Below are 16,484 nucleotides of genomic sequence, written 5' to 3' on the forward strand. Positions count from 1 at the left end.
TTGGTAAGAAGAACAGGTTGCCATGTGTTTATAGTTTTTATTGATTTCTGTCTTTAGTAACGGAGTGATGCTGGGGAGATGTCAATGTCTTTCAGAAACACTGATTGGGAACAGGACTTTGGCACAGGTAACTAATCAATACACAGCATTTGCACTTAGCATTTGAAAACAGGAGGGCACGTGCAAGATGATACCCACTGTTAGGTTCCCGGGTTCCTTGTCCTGCTGCTATATTTACACCCGTGCTTTCTTGGTCCCTATTCTGAGGAGTAGCACCTACTCCAAATCTTAGCAGGGACAGTGCCTGCAACGTTGGCAGTTTGTGAGCCTCCATATTGGTTTCCTCTGTCCTCGGAGACACTGAAGTAGCATCCTCCTTGCATTTTGTGAAATCCCACAGTTCTCAAAGGAGATTTCTCAGCAGCGAGCGGAGCCGAGGGTATTCCCTGTGAGAGCTGAGGTGGAGGGCACACCGTTTAGCAGAGAGAGGGCGGGTGAGAGATTTATGGGCACAGATGCGAATGTGGTTCTCAGAAAATCAGTACGGCTACCACACAGGAAAAGACACATCAATAATATATTGTACAAGCTTTCACAGCAAAACATGTTGATTTGCAACACTGTCAGTTCAGATCTAAAGGGCACAACCCCCATCTGAGGTGACGAGACAGTACTACCAGGTATAATAAAGGCAACACAGTTACACACACAACCGATTTCCTTTTCTTTCCTCACGTCCTTGAGACAGTTCAGGCAGTCAGTACCATTTATGTGTCTCCGATGGAGACATACCACACTTTTTTTTTCAAGTATTTCAAAATAATAAACACAATGTTGCTATCTAAATGAAAATGGCCATGTCAATTGTGATTAAAGCTAAAGCCAAACTTTTCTAATATTTGTGAAGAATGGTCCCACGTAAAGGCCTTTGGCACTGGGAATTCGGCTAAAGTTCAAAACAATCTCCCTTCCTTCCTTCCTTCCTTCCTCCTTCCCTCCCTCCCTTTCTCTTGAGTACATTACAAACTTACTTTAAAGAATATTTATTAAACTACTGGGACTTTTCAGGCTTTCATTTACCTCCTTCCCTGGGTTACGTTTGGTAGCATTTCACTGCATAGGACTGAACAAGGCTCCCAGCAAACTTGGGGAAGAACCTGGAAGGCGCAGGGGGTTGAGGAAACAAGCTCTTGGTAACAACTATTTTGCTGGAACTTCAAACACAGGCACAAAGGTTCCTCCTTTAAGTTCTGTCATACCGTCAAGTGAAAAAGCAGCCGCTTCTGATAGAGAATCTATAACCCTAGGTAGAAGCATCCTGGAGTAGAGAGGGATCTGTCCAGATCAGGGCACTGGGCTTCACCGTCTCCTCCAAGCAGGAATGGCGGGTTTGATAATTAGTGTCTCTGCCTCTGAGATGGGGTCTGTGGCCTGAGGCTCACAATAGGTGGGCAGGCGTGTGCTTATTCTCCACAGCTAATTTCCAGAAAGGAAAGGAACGCTTGGCCATCAGACCCAGCCTAGAATGGGAGCCTTGTTCCTTCATGAAATTCTGGGGCACAGATAAAGCGTTTTCTTCTAATAGTCATAGGGAATCCATTTGCTTCCTAGACAGAGAGGGCCCAAAGCCATGTTCATCTCAAATCTCAACGTTTTCATATATAACCTGGGAGAGAGAACGTAGGGGCAAGCTCAGGAAGCGTTCAGGTGGTTGGATCCCGTGGTCATATGAGAGGCCTTTTCTATTTGATGAATAGAAAAGAGGATGGGGTCCTCTTTCCTCCCTCACACCTATCATCTTCCTGACCACTGCTCTGACTGGGGCACACAGAAAGGACGAATGTTCCTAAATGTGCATCCGCGGTCTGCATATACGGGTCCACTAGCTCTTTGACGCTGACAGTCTGTGCCCCATAAATATCTACAGGAGCTCTCGTTAGCTCATGTCTCTCCATCGGGTTTTCAGAGGCGGAAGGATGCTTTGAAAATACGAGTTTGAATTCTAAGGAGCCTGTGATCGCTACATAGTCTGGTCACTTTGGGTCCGGATGGGAGACAAATGACCAAAGAAGGTCTTAAGATGCTGCCTCAAAATTCTAGGTGAGAGGCTCATTTCCTGAGAGGAAAGTAACCACGAATGGAGCAGAAATCAAGTATGGGGAATCCCAGTGATGGGGAGCTTAGCAGGAGAGACTTTTGTGGGTCGGGATGGGGAGGGAATGGGAAAGAGCAATGACCCGGGAGGGGAACGACGCCTTCCTGGGCAGGGACACTGTGGCATCCAGGATGCCATCATTATTCTCACACAGAGATCTAAGGCCAAGTTTAATTTTCTGGGCTCACCACATCTGGAGTGTGTTTCATTCCTCTGCTCGGGCTGATTAGATTTTATTTTTATCTTCTCTAATGAATCCAAATGACTTAAGAAAAGAATACTGTTTGGGAAGATATCTCAAGAACCAGCATCAACCTTCTGTTCTAAACAGGCTGAACTGGAAAGCACACTAGAGACGATTACCCTAATTTAGTCTAAGATGAAGCGTGGCTGTCATGCCTACTGAGCGGGTCTACTAAGGTCCAGTGGATGGAAAACTTAAATGGGAAGTGAGTCTTATTGTTGAGCTGACCAATCATTTTAAAGAACTTGCAGTATCCTTTTGTGTCTGCTTTGTAATACTAACTTTAGAGATGTGATAAGTCATAAAACGAACAGAAAGAAGGCATCATACCTTTTAAGAATTTTGTGGGCTTATGTTTCAAAATAACTTTGCTAAGTGTTTTATTGTGCCTCCGTTAAAAGAAAGAGAAAAAAAAATCTGGCTTAGTCTTTAATATCTGCCCCTGCAGTTTGTATAACCCATATAAAATAAAAATCTATATGTTACAAAATAGGATATCTTTTTAATATATATATTTTCCTTTTGTAAAATTATATGTATTTAAATATATTTGAAATGTTGCTATAGGTAAATTAGAAATTTTTTTTCTAATACTATGAAAAAGGCAAGAGTTTTTTTATTGTCAGCATACATTTTATATTTACTTTAGCCTTTTCACTGCACCCCAGAGAACCTTTTATGATTCAGGGGCAATTTGGCACTATTCAACCCTACTACTCTGAAGTGAAAATAAAGTTTGATTTGCACACTATATTAAAAGTAAGGGAAGTATTTGTAACAATTTTAAGCTTTTCCTTATTGATTAGAACACAGCCTTTTGTCACTAATTATTAGAGAGGTATTCTAAACTTAAGAAAGGATTTTTAAAAGGAGCAATGTTTGCTTGTTTTTGATTTTTAAACTGTACTCTACTTTGACACCACAATACAGAAGTAGATTTACTTTGGAACAAACTACAAATACATTTACACAGTGTGTGACAACTTAATTGTCTACCTAGAGAATTGAAACAGCTTAGTGAGCTAGGTTATTATAAGTCTTGTCCAAGGCGTTCTATTTCTTCAATCAGGAAGTCAATGTCTTGGTGAGTGGCTGCGGGGTTTGAGATGACCATGCGGAAGAAATTGACCTTGTCTCCCAAGGGCTGGTAGCTCACCATTGTGGTCCCAGACTCCATCATTCTCGCTTTAATCACTGGAGCCACCTGTGGAAGAGACCAGACCTCGACGGTGACTGTTTCTCCCAGGGACTCTTCCTTTCATGAAAGAACCCAATACCAAGTAGCATTTTTAGTTTTTAACTGAACAGTCAGAACCATATTTGTCATCCCTTGAAGGAATTGCCTCTCACTTTTCTTGGGATCGGGGGGCTGGAGCAGTTTAATAGCTTCAAGATCTCGAAGGTGCTAAAAGGAATCATCAGTGGTAGGTTATCATCAGGAGCTTGACATCTTGACTTTCTGCTTAGTGTTTTGGGAGACCAAGAAGAATCTGATGTTGGTTCCAAGGCTAAAGAATTTGGCAATACAACATTTGGGGGATGGGTTTTTTCCCCTTCATTGGAAGTAATACATGGTTCACAGACTGGTTACCAAGATGTAAGGCTCACTATCAAGTGATGGGTGAAAATAAGCAGACTTTTGAGATCCTAAAGCTATTTTCCTTCTTGAGACCCTAAAGCTTCCTAGTTTCTTTTTATTCTCCTTTTGCATTAACTCAGTTTATAAGATGTTTGAAAAATATATTACCTAATAATCATGAAGAATCAGCTGAGGCAAAAAGCTGCACCCACAAGGATTTAACCTTACAGAATCAGATCACAGACAAGATTTTACCACATTTATGCCAGATGGATGATTACAGCCCTTGGTCCTCTATTGTGTATGAATTTAAGTTCGAACTCCAGTTCAGCACAAATGCCTGAGGACTCATCCAGTGCCCACCCAAATGAATCTGCAGCTCTGACAAGACCTACTTATTCAATATCCCTTGGATGTACCACACATATTTTTACCCCTTCACACTGGTCCTCAGTCTCACCATGTCACACTTGTTCTCTTTGCTTAGAATTCCTTTTCACTTCCAGTTTGTATCCTATGCAGACTCCAAGGCTCCACCACAGTCCTACACCCACTAGGAAGCCTTTCCTGACTTCTGCAGTCCATTAGCATATTTTCTCTAAGTTGTTAAGTACATGATCCTTATCCATAGATTCTGTCTATATTCTAATTTCCTATCATCCCCTCAGTTATAAGAAAATCCACTTCATCTTTGTACTTCAACTGTAAGCTCCTGGAAGGCAGGGACAGTGTCCTTCACTTCTTTTATCAGGACAGCACTGTGTGCACGTGGAGGGCTCCCTGAGTCCTTATTGACTATAAAAAGTGGTATAAGAGGAAGAGCTCCTAGGATGAGGCAAACATTTTAAATTATGTCCAACTGTATGCAGGATCTGTCCACATATTTCACCACTGGAGTTTGTAAATATAACATTGATCTTTTAGGTTCGTTGCTGCAAATACCTAACCAGGAATGTAGATGTCTGGGAAGCTTTAGACTTATGTTAGATATTCATAGTCAGCAACTCAGTTCAATATGAGAACTATGCCTTCTATCACAGTTGTATTCATTTTAAATGAAGGATAGATTCAAATAGAATGGTGTTATAAACATGTGACTTTTGAATAGCAACACTTACATAATCATTGGTTTGCAATGAGATTTTAATCCTCAAAGTACTCAATGTGAAAAATCAACATGGTTCCGCATCAGGACCAATTATTTTTTAGTTATGAAAGCCAAAGCCAAAGCCAGACTTGACCTTCATGTTCATTTCATCTTCACTTCACATCCTGAACCTAATTTCCTCACCTAAAAATGAATGTGGATGATGATCCCAACATTTAGATTTTCTGATTCTAGATGAACACGTTCTTACATCCCTTTCTGTTCCTTCCTTATTCCACAAGGAGGTAAAGAGGAATGTTCCTGTTGGATTGATCCTCTTTCACCCAAAGGATTAATGATGTATGCAGGGCATCAAGCTCATCCCAGGGAATAAATATAAAAAAGAATTTAAATATTTCAAGACTGGGATTAAGTTCTGAAAATGGATCTACTAGAATATTTTAGCCTAAGGACATGAAATGTATCACTTTGTGCTGTGAGGCATGGCAAGTCAGTGTGTTCCTGGGAAGAGAAATCCCAGATTAGAAAAAGAATTCCAAATCCATGTGTCTGCAGGAATTTAAGGAAAAAAATCACATAACGGTTCCTTAGTTTTATTTGTGCAATAAATCATGCTTGCTCTTTAGCACTGATAAAACAATGATAATGCTTTACTCAGAGAATTAAATTCTGATTTCGTTTTCATAGGCAATCCAAGTAAGAATACACAGGAATGGGATTAATTATTAAGGACATTCAACACAAATTTTTGAAATAAATGCAGATCAGAGGTCAACAGACTGACGGTAACAGCCATCATCCCAAACAGGTTTTGGCAGAAAGTAAGACTGAAACCCCCCCAGTTCCTAAAGCTAGCTGGGTTGGCAGAAATCACAGCCATCTAAATACATATGGCTTTTGGTTGCTTCCAGAAAATGCTGACGAACTAAAATTAGCAGGAACATGGAACATCTACTTCATTGCATAATCACTAATTGCAAGTTAAGAAGGAAAATAAGATTCTGACTATTCTGATGAGTATATAGCATTTTAATTTTTTTCGAGACTCTTTTTTTGGGGGTCACATTCTTGGGTTTGATGAATAAAGGAAGTCAGTTAGGGAAAAAGGGGCTGCATGTTGAAGAATTCACTGAAGGCTCAATCAACAAGAGCTCTTTGGGGAGCCTTAAGAGTTTTAGGGTACCATTGTATCCTTCGTGCCATTAGCTTTTTCAATCCTTTAGAAAATAATAACCAGGGGACTCTTCCATAATTTAAATCCACATTTGTTTCCTCCAAAGAGGGCTCAGATTAAAGCATCATGAAATAATCTCACAAAGATATCACAGAAATGTATTTCTCACTATGTGTTACAAAACCTTTATGTTTTTACATCGTGGAAGGCTGAGAGAAATTTTGAAAAATCAAAAAGCAGAATAACCATAAATAAGGTATTTGAAAACATTAAAATCTCACCAATTAAATTTCCCATTACATTTAATAACATAGGTTTTAAAAAAGTCACTTTATATATGAGGCCAATTGACTTCTTTACCAATGTACTTTTTGTAATACTTTCTATAAACTTTTATTATTGTTTATTAGTACTTTTTATTGAGGTATAGTTGATTTATCATATTATATGTTTCAGTGATTCACAATTTTTAAAGGTTATACTCCATTTATAGTTATTATAAAATATTGGCTCTATTCCCTGTGCTGTACAATATATCCTTGTAGCTTATTTCTTTTATACATAGTAGTTAGTACTTCTTTACTTCCCTACCCCTATCTTGTCTCTCCTTACCAATGTACTTTCAAATCCACTGTTGACCTTCTGAAAGGCCATCAGTCAGTATAGGACTATAAAAGCTGATAGAAGAGATGCAGATAATGATCGAATATAATAAAAATTAAAATTCAAGAAGATGATGAAGAAGAAAAAGAACAAGAAATACAAGAGGTGACCAACACAGTAAGTCCCCTACATACGAACGAGTGCCATTCCGAGAGCGCATTTGTAAGTCCAGTTTGTTCGTAAGTCCAGCAAGGTTAGCCTAGGTACCGAACTAACACAATCAGCTATATAGTACTGTACTGTAATAGGTTTATAATACTTTTCACACAAATAATACATAAAAAACAAACACAAAAAATAAAGACAACATTTTTAGTCTTACAGTACAGTATCTTGAAAAGTATAGTAGTACCATACAACAGCTGGCATACAGGGGCTGGCATCGAGGGAACAGGCAAGAAGAGTTACTGACTGGAGGAGGGAGAGGAGGTGGGAGATGGCAGGGCTGAAGGATCGTCAGCAACAGGAGATGGAGGGCAAGCTGCAATGTCACTGACACCTGACGCTGATGGAATACATGTTCACATCTTTGAGAGTTCACAACTTGAAAGTTTGTATGCAGGGGACTTACTGTATGCCGCCTGGGACTCTTGTCTGATGAACACCTGCAGGACATCTCCTTGCCTCCCGCCTTGGTCTAATGCATGTCTATGCATGTGGTCCCGTCCCCATGGGTCCTGTCCCCATGGTGCCCCAGGCCTTTTGTGTCCACTTTGCCTCAGTGACAGTGGGCCATCTGTGCACTCACAGTCCTGACTGGAGCAGAAAATGCACCAACCAGATTCTCGTCTTTCCCTCCCTCATGAAGCTGTGGCTGGGCTCGTTTTAGTGATAACCATTTGTTACCTATATATCTGCCTTCAAGCCGAAGTGTGCACTGGGAAGACGTCTGTGATCCACTAGTGGGTTTCCTAAGTGTGTTTCCCTTCCCTATTCTGGAATATGTAAATGGCACGTTAGTTCAACAAACATTTTTGAGTGCCTATTGTATGCTGAGCCCTGTACCGGGCAAAAGGCCACAAAGAGTAATCCCATTGCCTTGTTAGGTCCAGAATTTAACTTCTCTTGTGGCCCAGAAGACTCCACATTTCCTCTCATTTTGGGTCTATGTCAGTACTGACCAAGAGAGCTTTATGTAATGACACAGATGTTTTCTGTCTGCACAATCTGATATGTTAGTCTCGAGTCACAAGTTAAAATGTGTCTAACGTGACTGAGAAGTGAATTTTGAGTTGAATTTAATTTTAATTGATTTAGATTTAAATAACTACATGTAGCTATTCTACCATATTGGACAGTGCAGATGATTTATTTCACCTTAGTGCTTTTCCCTCTGGGATTGTGTGTGCGTGTGCGTGTGTGTGTGTGTGTGTGTGTGTCGATTTTACTGGCCCCTGGACATTGTGTTTTAAGGGTTTCGCACTTAGTAAGAAACTTTTCTGAAACTCTGAAAAACTATTGACACAAGCGAACAAAAGTTAACCTTAATATTTTATGTGTTCTAATGTTTTCATTTCTAATTCTGAATTGCTGAATTGACTAAGGCTGAGGATGGATCTCTCCTAAAGACATGCACATCTGTCTTAAAGATGACATGCACATCTGTCATAAGGATGACATGCACATCTGTCATAAGGATGACATGCACATGAAAGGTCCATTACATACACCGAGGTACAGATCAGAGGAGCTCGCATCCTTACCTTGGAGAGGCGGCTCATTCTTTCTTCACTGTTGTCTAGAACACGCAAACTTGGAGGTACATACCAGAAGCAGACGTTTGTGTGCTGAGGCTACGAAAAGGAAAGTAAGAGTCACGCTCAGCCCAAACTGGCAAATTTGAAAATTCCGAGGACATTTCAAATCTATTCTGCAGCTTCTGGATACAATCCTGCTTTTTACATTTGTAATCACCTTTGGAGTGCCTGATTTTCACACGATTATACAGAGTTATTTTTTGTGAGTTTGATTTTTACCCTCTCACCCCTGCTTCTCCTTTGTAATGGTCCCACTTACCTGGACAGTACATTCTTTTTTTTTTTTTTTTTTTTTTTTGCGGTACGTGGGCCTCTCACTGTTGTGGCCTCTCTTGTTGCGGAGCACAGGCTCTGGACGCGCAGGCCCAGAGGCCATGGCTCACGGGCCCAGCCGCTCCGCGGCATGTGGGATCTTTCCGGACCGGGGCACGAACCCGTGTCCCCTGCATCAGCAGGCGGACTCTCAACCACTGCGCCACCAGGGAAGCCCAGTACATTCTTAACATCAAAAAATACTAGTGATAAGAATTGGAATGGACTAAACTTTGGAGTTTAGATTTCTGTAGAAATCAGAATACATACCTTTCCATCAAACACCATTTCATAACCTTCTCGGTTTTTGATGATATTGTATAAATACTCTGCCAGCTCCAAACACTTATCAATATGTGCTTCAAACCCAGTGGTCCCCTAAGTGAGAGAAGAAGAAGAAAGCTTAGCAGGCTGAGAAAGGTGGGCGAGCTCTCAGGTGAGATGCGGAGACGAATCTCTCTGGACACTGGTGGCCTTTCTGCCCCTTTGGTCTCAGCTCTGCGCCAGCACTTTCCTGACATACGACTGTATTACTAGAGGCTTTTCTGGCCATTATTTCTCCTTGAATGCTCTCCCCATCAGGTGCTTTTGTTCCATTTCATCATCACCGCTCTCCGTGGTACAATCCCTTTCTTTCCGAGCCTCCATTCCCCAGGCAATTATTTTGATTACTCGAGGGGAAAATTTGCCTCTGCCGCTCAGAGGAGTAATTATGGAAGTCATTAATGACCGGAGGGCTGGCTATCCTTTTCTTGTGGATAAGAAGCATCATCAGAGACACACCCCACCGCCAGGATGCCTGCTTAGTCCCTGGCCATCAGGTAAATTTGTCATTTCCAGACCCCACTTTTGTTCACCGGTGTACCCCCCATTATAGAACAAATAAGGTAGGTGCTCAATGAATATCTGTTGGACAAACGAATGACAGTCCCTTGAGGGGCACACAGATGCTTTGTTAGCCCGTCATTTTGCAAAGCTTATTAGATTTCTCCTTTGGGGATAAACGGCTCATGTGTCTGTAATGGGCGAACATTATCACAGAGGTCTTTAGTTTCCAGCTCTTGGAAGCCCAGGATCTGGACTTGGGAAAAACAACACAACAGCCTTGGACTGGAGCTATTTAACTGACAATAGGACACACTAGGGAATTACTTTTCAACACGGCTTTACTCCTAAGTCCTTTGGTGTTTGTGGAGTGCTCAGGGGAAGCTTAGAGAAACAGCTAATGCTCATCCCAGGAACTTAGAACAGGTCTACCAGTGACTAATCCAACCTGGCATCTAGAGGAAGCAATTATAATACAGATAAGATGGGCCCACTTTCCTGTTAACACAGTCTCATCGTCCCAGCCAAAGGGGGAATCTGGCAGAGCCAGTGACTTGTAACCTCTGAAACGTGTTTAAGAACAAGCTGCATTAAAGAGGTCTGATGGGTTCAGAAATTCATTTCTTTGGAGACCGCCACCCTTGCTGACTGGCTCCTGTTGACTCCAAGGACCCAGCTGATGCCTGAACGTTCAGGCCAGCACCCCTGTGCTCCATGAGTCTGTGAGTGCCAAGGATTTAGGATTGCTTTGGGCCGAACTGGCAGTTTGGGTCCACTTGGGATGGACCTTAGGTAAGAGGGAGGGGAGTTTATTGTTCTCCAAACTGGATCCTTTGGACCAGCCTAGAGTTGGACTTCATCTCGCATGGACCTGATCCAGGATATGTCCAGGACCAGTATGACTCTGACCTTGTCCAACCATATGGCCTTGGCTAACCTCTCTGGTCACATGGGAATGATGGTGCCTGTCTGATTTCCCACACAGAGACGTAGCAAGGTGAAATGAACGCTCTGAAAATGAGTGTGATTGTATTGCAAAGGAAGTGGGGTTACCACGGACGGGATGGGAGTCCTCCAGCCTTTGCTAGTCTGGGACTTCACTCTGGAGGTGCTCAGGGGTAATCTGACTGCCCCCCTCAGACGAAGGCTAAAGAGGTAGAGGGGGAGTGACGCAGGAGCTCCAATGTGCCCTTCGAAGCCTGGGGCTCCTGCTTTCAAATGGGGTATTTATGGGAATAAGATCTATATTTTATTTTCAAGGTTTTGCAGGTTTTTAGGAGATGCTCCAAAATGCATTCGTTTATCAAATGCTTGTTGAATCATTATATACCACACAGCTCTTCTTATGAAAATGACAAAGACACATATAAAACCTTATCAGGCATCACATCGCCGTGACCTGAGTCGCTGTGACGGAAGCTGAAGCTTCAGAGGAGCACTTGTGGGTGGAAGACAGGATCCCAGCATCAGGCTACACTCAAGGAGCTTTGGGAGAAAGATGTCTTATCTTATCCCTCACCCACACACACCCAGGATGGGTTTAGATGCACCCACTCAGGCCCTCTCTCTTCTCATCTGGATGGTAGCACCCTAATTTTCCTTCAGTCAACTGAGACTCCCTACTAGCTCAGAATATGCCCTTTAGCCCCTGCCTGACCTTCCTGCTGGGATGTCCTTCTCCCAGCTCTGCGGGTCAAAATCCCGGTTATTCTACCATCCTGTTCACGACCCATCTCGAAGATCACCTCCTTATAAATCATTCTTGGCTTCCAAACTAGGACTGAACTCTCCATTCTTTAACTCTTCAAGGTGTGTCTGTGTTTCCTTTATAACCAGTTGTGCTCTGTCTTTTGTGATGGTCATTGGAGCACTTCTCTTTCCTGCCTGGAGAACTGAAGTCCCCCAGCCCCATTCAGCACCAGGCACAATAACAGATGCTCAGGATCCACTTATTAAAATAAATGAATATTTTAGAGAGAAAGGGAACATTCAGTCACTCAACAAAGAGTGCCACACATCCATTTCCCCTTAATAGTTTTCTCCTGTTATTTTTTTCCCTCAGCCATTTGCCAACCCCTCTGTTATCTACATTTTAATTACAGAGGCCAATCATAGAAAACTATAAGGAGATCTGCCAATTTGCATAATCATATACAAACACGAAGATTTACGGTAAAAACTCAATAGTTACGTATTAAGCCATCACTGCAGGCCTAAAAAAGGGGACTCCTTTTAAGGTTTTGGGTTTTTTTTTTTTTTTTATGTCTACCCGTGAGTTTTAACCACTGAGGAAATTTGTCAAGATGAAAAATAATCAAGTCCTAGGATCCTCTAATAAAATTCAGACAAAATAAACGGTCTACCCAATAAGAACAGAGTTGAGGGCAGACACGGTGTCTTTGCCAGTGCAAGGCTTACAAATCATACCACCATCCAGGACCCCTCTTAGCATCCCACATCAGGAGGCTCAATATTTTTTTTTGCATTAATCTGGTCCAATCAAGTTGTCTTGGATTTAACATGATGGCCGTCTTCAGTGCGTTTAGCTCCGTTTTCTATCAACAGGTGAAAGAATTGTAATTTACACTTAGGTCAATATTTTTCATGTGGTTTATCTTACTAAGGAGAAAATGCGGATTCACTGGAACATGTATTCTCCAGGTGTATCTGATAACAGAGGGTTTGCTGATTAATGCCACATTCCTCCTCATTACAGCAAGTCCCCTAGAAATGAACAAGTTCTGTTCCGAGAGTGCATTCATAAGTCCAATCTGTCCATAACTCCAACAAGGTTAGCCTAGGTACCCAACTAACTCAATCGGCTATATAGTACTGTACTGTAAAAGGTTTACAATACTTTTAACAAATAATACATAAGAAACAAACACAGAAAATAGTACTGTACAGTAAAGTACACAAAAGCACAACCACTTGTAGAGGAGGCACGCACGTGACAATGTACACCAGACACGTGAACTAACTTACGTGATTGGACGTGTGAATGCATGTTCGCATCTTTGAAAGTTTGTAGCTTAAAGGTTCGTATGTAGAGGACTTACTGTACTGCTTTGGCAGATGCAAAATAGAATGACATGGCCAACTCTCTTATGGCTCTCCTTAGGAGTGGGTACTTCTCCTGCCCTGTCTGGCATTACTACAGAGTTAGGGGTGTTGGATGGTAATTATCCTCACCCTGGATGTGGATTGTAGGGCTGAGCTTATTACTTTAATAATTATTATCATTTCATTTTTTTAAAATGCAGCTTTAAGTTGAAAGACAATGGACGTTTTTGCTGTTTAGCTGTCTAGATACTTAAGGGTTTGTGTAAGGAATTAAAAAAATATGTGTCCATGTCTTCTAAGTAACTCAAATTCTCACTTGTAATTCTTCACTGTCATCTATTTCTGCATTTTAAGCATAAATAATGTGTTGACTTTCATTAATTACAAAGTTATCAGTGTGCCTTCATTTTTGTTCACACCTTACATATGAATGTTAGAAAATGAATTATTCCTTTACACAAACATGATGTACGTGAAATAATTACTTGAAAATATTTTAAATTCTGGACGATGATAATGTATAATATTAAACTATTTTTCAGTGCAAAAAAAAAATGTGTCCATAAGTTACATAGCCACTACGATTTTTCTCTTTCTCTCTCTCTTTTTATCCCCTCTTCTGGTGCCTGTATTTCAGCCCTTTAGAAACTGGGTGCTTTGCCTTTATTTCAAGCTTCATTTGGTCCTGCTGTTTAATTCACACCTGATGTCCTCCGAGTGATTCTCTGAGAACCAGCCGGCTGCACCACACTGGCAGGGAGGTTTCCGATAGAAAAGCAGCAGCAGGAACCGATGAACAGTGTCAGAAACATTTTTGTATAAATATAGCTAATGATCATCATTTTAATAAAAACATCAGGGGAACAAGAGACAAAAAGAGTGATACTGGACAATGTTTAGGGACCAAGCTTTCTTCAACGTAGTAGCTGATGTTTACCTTTGTCATTTTACAGTTCCCACAAATCAATGAAATGAAAAACCTGCTCGTTTTAAAACAGCCTGAGAGTACACTAATAATCTAGGTTCTCAATTGATTTATTTTTGCCAAATGAAAGTGTTATTGCCTACAGAATGAGTCTTGTCTTGGGCGGTGGGGACCAGATACCTATCCTTGTCAGGCTCTCAACTTTCAAAAGAGGAAAGGGAAGGGGTCCCCTGCCCAGCTCAAGGGATTTGACCTCACTCATCACCCACCTTTATGGGGCAGTAACTCACCTTGGGCCTCACTCCAGGTAGCTGTCTGATCCTTAGCAATACTTAGAGAAAGCTCAACTGGGGCAAATACCGTTATGGAGGCTTGTTTGAAGACCATGTAGTCTAGCCATCCCCGGAAACCATCTAAGAGTTATTTGTGCATTAAGCAAAAGGCATATGCTCATATAATAGTTTTAAGACAGTCTTTCTAGTTAAACTGCCCTTTTCCAGGATGTGTTTAAAGAAGATTCCATAAAATAGTTGTGGACTGCATTGTTTCACTCCCAAGCTCCCTCTTTTTCTTGTTAGCCATCCGCCTCTCTGAACTGTTTGAGTCGATTCAGTTTGCTTTGAACACTTTTATAAACACCGGCATATGGACTGGGTGCTGTGGACGTGGGCCATACCTCTTTACACAGACCTGAGGAAGGACCCATTCGGTGGTCTCATCCAGCAGACCAAGTTATTTGCTTGTTCCTATGGTGCTGAACCTGTTACCTCTTTGTGTAGGCTACTTAGAAAGCTGAGAGCCAAATTTGTGGACCATTTCCCAAACACACAGGACCTCGGGGCATGCCAGCTTCCCTCTCAACTCTCCCTTTGTCAGGTTTCTCTCATGTACTCTTTTAGCAGTTGGATTTTTCTAGCAGTTGGGTTTTTCCAGTGTCCCCGCTGGCTCTGGCCATTGCCTCCTGTGGGAGATTAATGAAACCAGGTGGAAAGTCACTGATTTGTGACATGTAAGTTAGGAATCTGGCCAAAATGAAAAATAGAATCTTTGACCCTTCCAGCCTGCTTACATTTAACCGCACACGTATGCTCTTTGAAAGCTATAATTAGGTCCAGCCAGTGGTGCACACCATTAGTTACAGAGTTCCATTTCTGAAAGAGGGGTGATCATCTACCGTTAAATTCTGAGGTAAATAGAGAAACCGAACCAAAAGAGGTCACTAGTTAGTTCCAGAGTTTTTGAAAAAAGCTTTATAACTAGAGGTTACCCTGTGAAATGTCAAAAATAAACTATCGTGCTGGGTTTTTTCTTTTTCCTTTTTATTCTCCAAACAAAAAGACTGCATTTAACCTGCCCAAAGAATCAATCACTGGGTAAAAAACAAGAGTTGGGACAAGAACAACAATGAAACACTTCTTAGGAATCCAGAGGTTCTGCCGTATAAAGCAACATGTGTTGGTTTTCTAGATGAGTGAGGATTAGAAGCAATTAGGTTTAAAAGAAAGAAAACACTCAATGGGTTTTCTTATATTCTTGTTCGTGTAGATAACTAGATCTAGGATTCAAGAAACTTAATCTTGGGTAAATAATTTTCAACTTGCAAATCAATTTTTAACATGTCATAATAAGGGTCACCAGATATAGTGTCTGTTTTTAGTCGACATTCAGCCGATCCCAGTGTGCTCACCTTTGCTCTCCACATTAGCCAGAGTTTAAAAACATCAACGTGACGTCCGCACTGTAAGGCCTTATCTCCAGTGTCATAGGACAGGTCGTAGTGTTTATCTTGCTGAAAGAGGTAGGAGGCATGCATCTGGTTGCAACTCTGCATCAATCCCTAGAAGAGAAGAGAAAACTTAGGAAACTCTACTGACTTTATTAGGTATTCTATTAGATTTACATTGTGATGGAAATTATTAAGAAAAAAAATAAAGGAAAGAGGCACTGAATATCCTGGAGAAAGAATCAAATGAGAAAAAAAATGAGGCCAATATCTCGACAGGATGGGCTGTTGTGATAGGTCAAGTCTATAGGATAAATGGCTAAGGGTCAGCTTTCACGCAGAGGTTAACAACAGGGCATATATGTACTTTTACTCTCCTTTTTAAGAGAAGGCATTTATCTTTGTTAAAATCTGTTGATTATTTTACTGAAGCTTTACAATACCCTTTATTGTGGCTGGTTATTAATAATTCCCATCTTACAGATGAGACTGAATTTCAAAAACTTTATGTAAGCTGCTCTGTAAATTACACCTAGAAATGGAACAGTTGGGATGTAAATCAAGGTCAGGTGAATTTCAGTGAGAAGGCATTTATTTTTAAAAAAATCAATCAGAGTATAATGTTCATTGGGAGAATATCCTGATGTTCTGGTTTTGTTGTAAGCAAACTATTTTGGAAACTCTTTGGTTTTGTAAAATATTATTGGTATGATTCTTCTACTGTTTCGTTCATATTTAGTTCAAGTACTTTATCATTTAGCTATAAGGGTTTGAGTTCTTTATGGATATCATAGTTTTTAAGACAGTTCGTTGCTATCATTTTTATAAGCTAAAATCTAAAAAAATAAAGACATTGCTACTCTGGGGTCTTCAACAGGGAATCTTTCAGATGTCACACTCCTCTCTCAAGAGTGGTTAAAGCTTGAGCACTGTGGGGTTTTTTTGTTTGTTTGTTT

The 16,484-nt window shown here is 41.0% G+C and overlaps 1 protein-coding gene across 1 annotated transcript in view; it reads right to left on the reverse strand.

The window, feature by feature from the left end:
* Positions 1–3,429: 3,429 nt before the first annotated feature.
* The window catches only part of GAD2 (glutamate decarboxylase 2), a gene marked incomplete at both ends in the record, with an annotated part of 65,792 nt that continues 52,737 nt past the window's right edge, over positions 3,430–16,484 (reverse strand). The window contains 4 exons of the mRNA XM_082619041.1: positions 3,430–3,603; positions 8,627–8,716; positions 9,263–9,370; positions 15,493–15,642. Of these exons, the coding sequence (XP_082475167.1) occupies positions 3,430–3,603; positions 8,627–8,716; positions 9,263–9,370; positions 15,493–15,642 (522 nt within the window). The remainder of the gene's footprint in view (positions 3,604–8,626; positions 8,717–9,262; positions 9,371–15,492; positions 15,643–16,484) is intronic.

This window comes from Mesoplodon mirus (genome assembly GCF_964341445.2).
Source record: "Mesoplodon mirus genome assembly, chromosome: 4".
Classification (NCBI taxonomy): Eukaryota; Metazoa; Chordata; class Mammalia; order Artiodactyla; family Ziphiidae; genus Mesoplodon; species Mesoplodon mirus.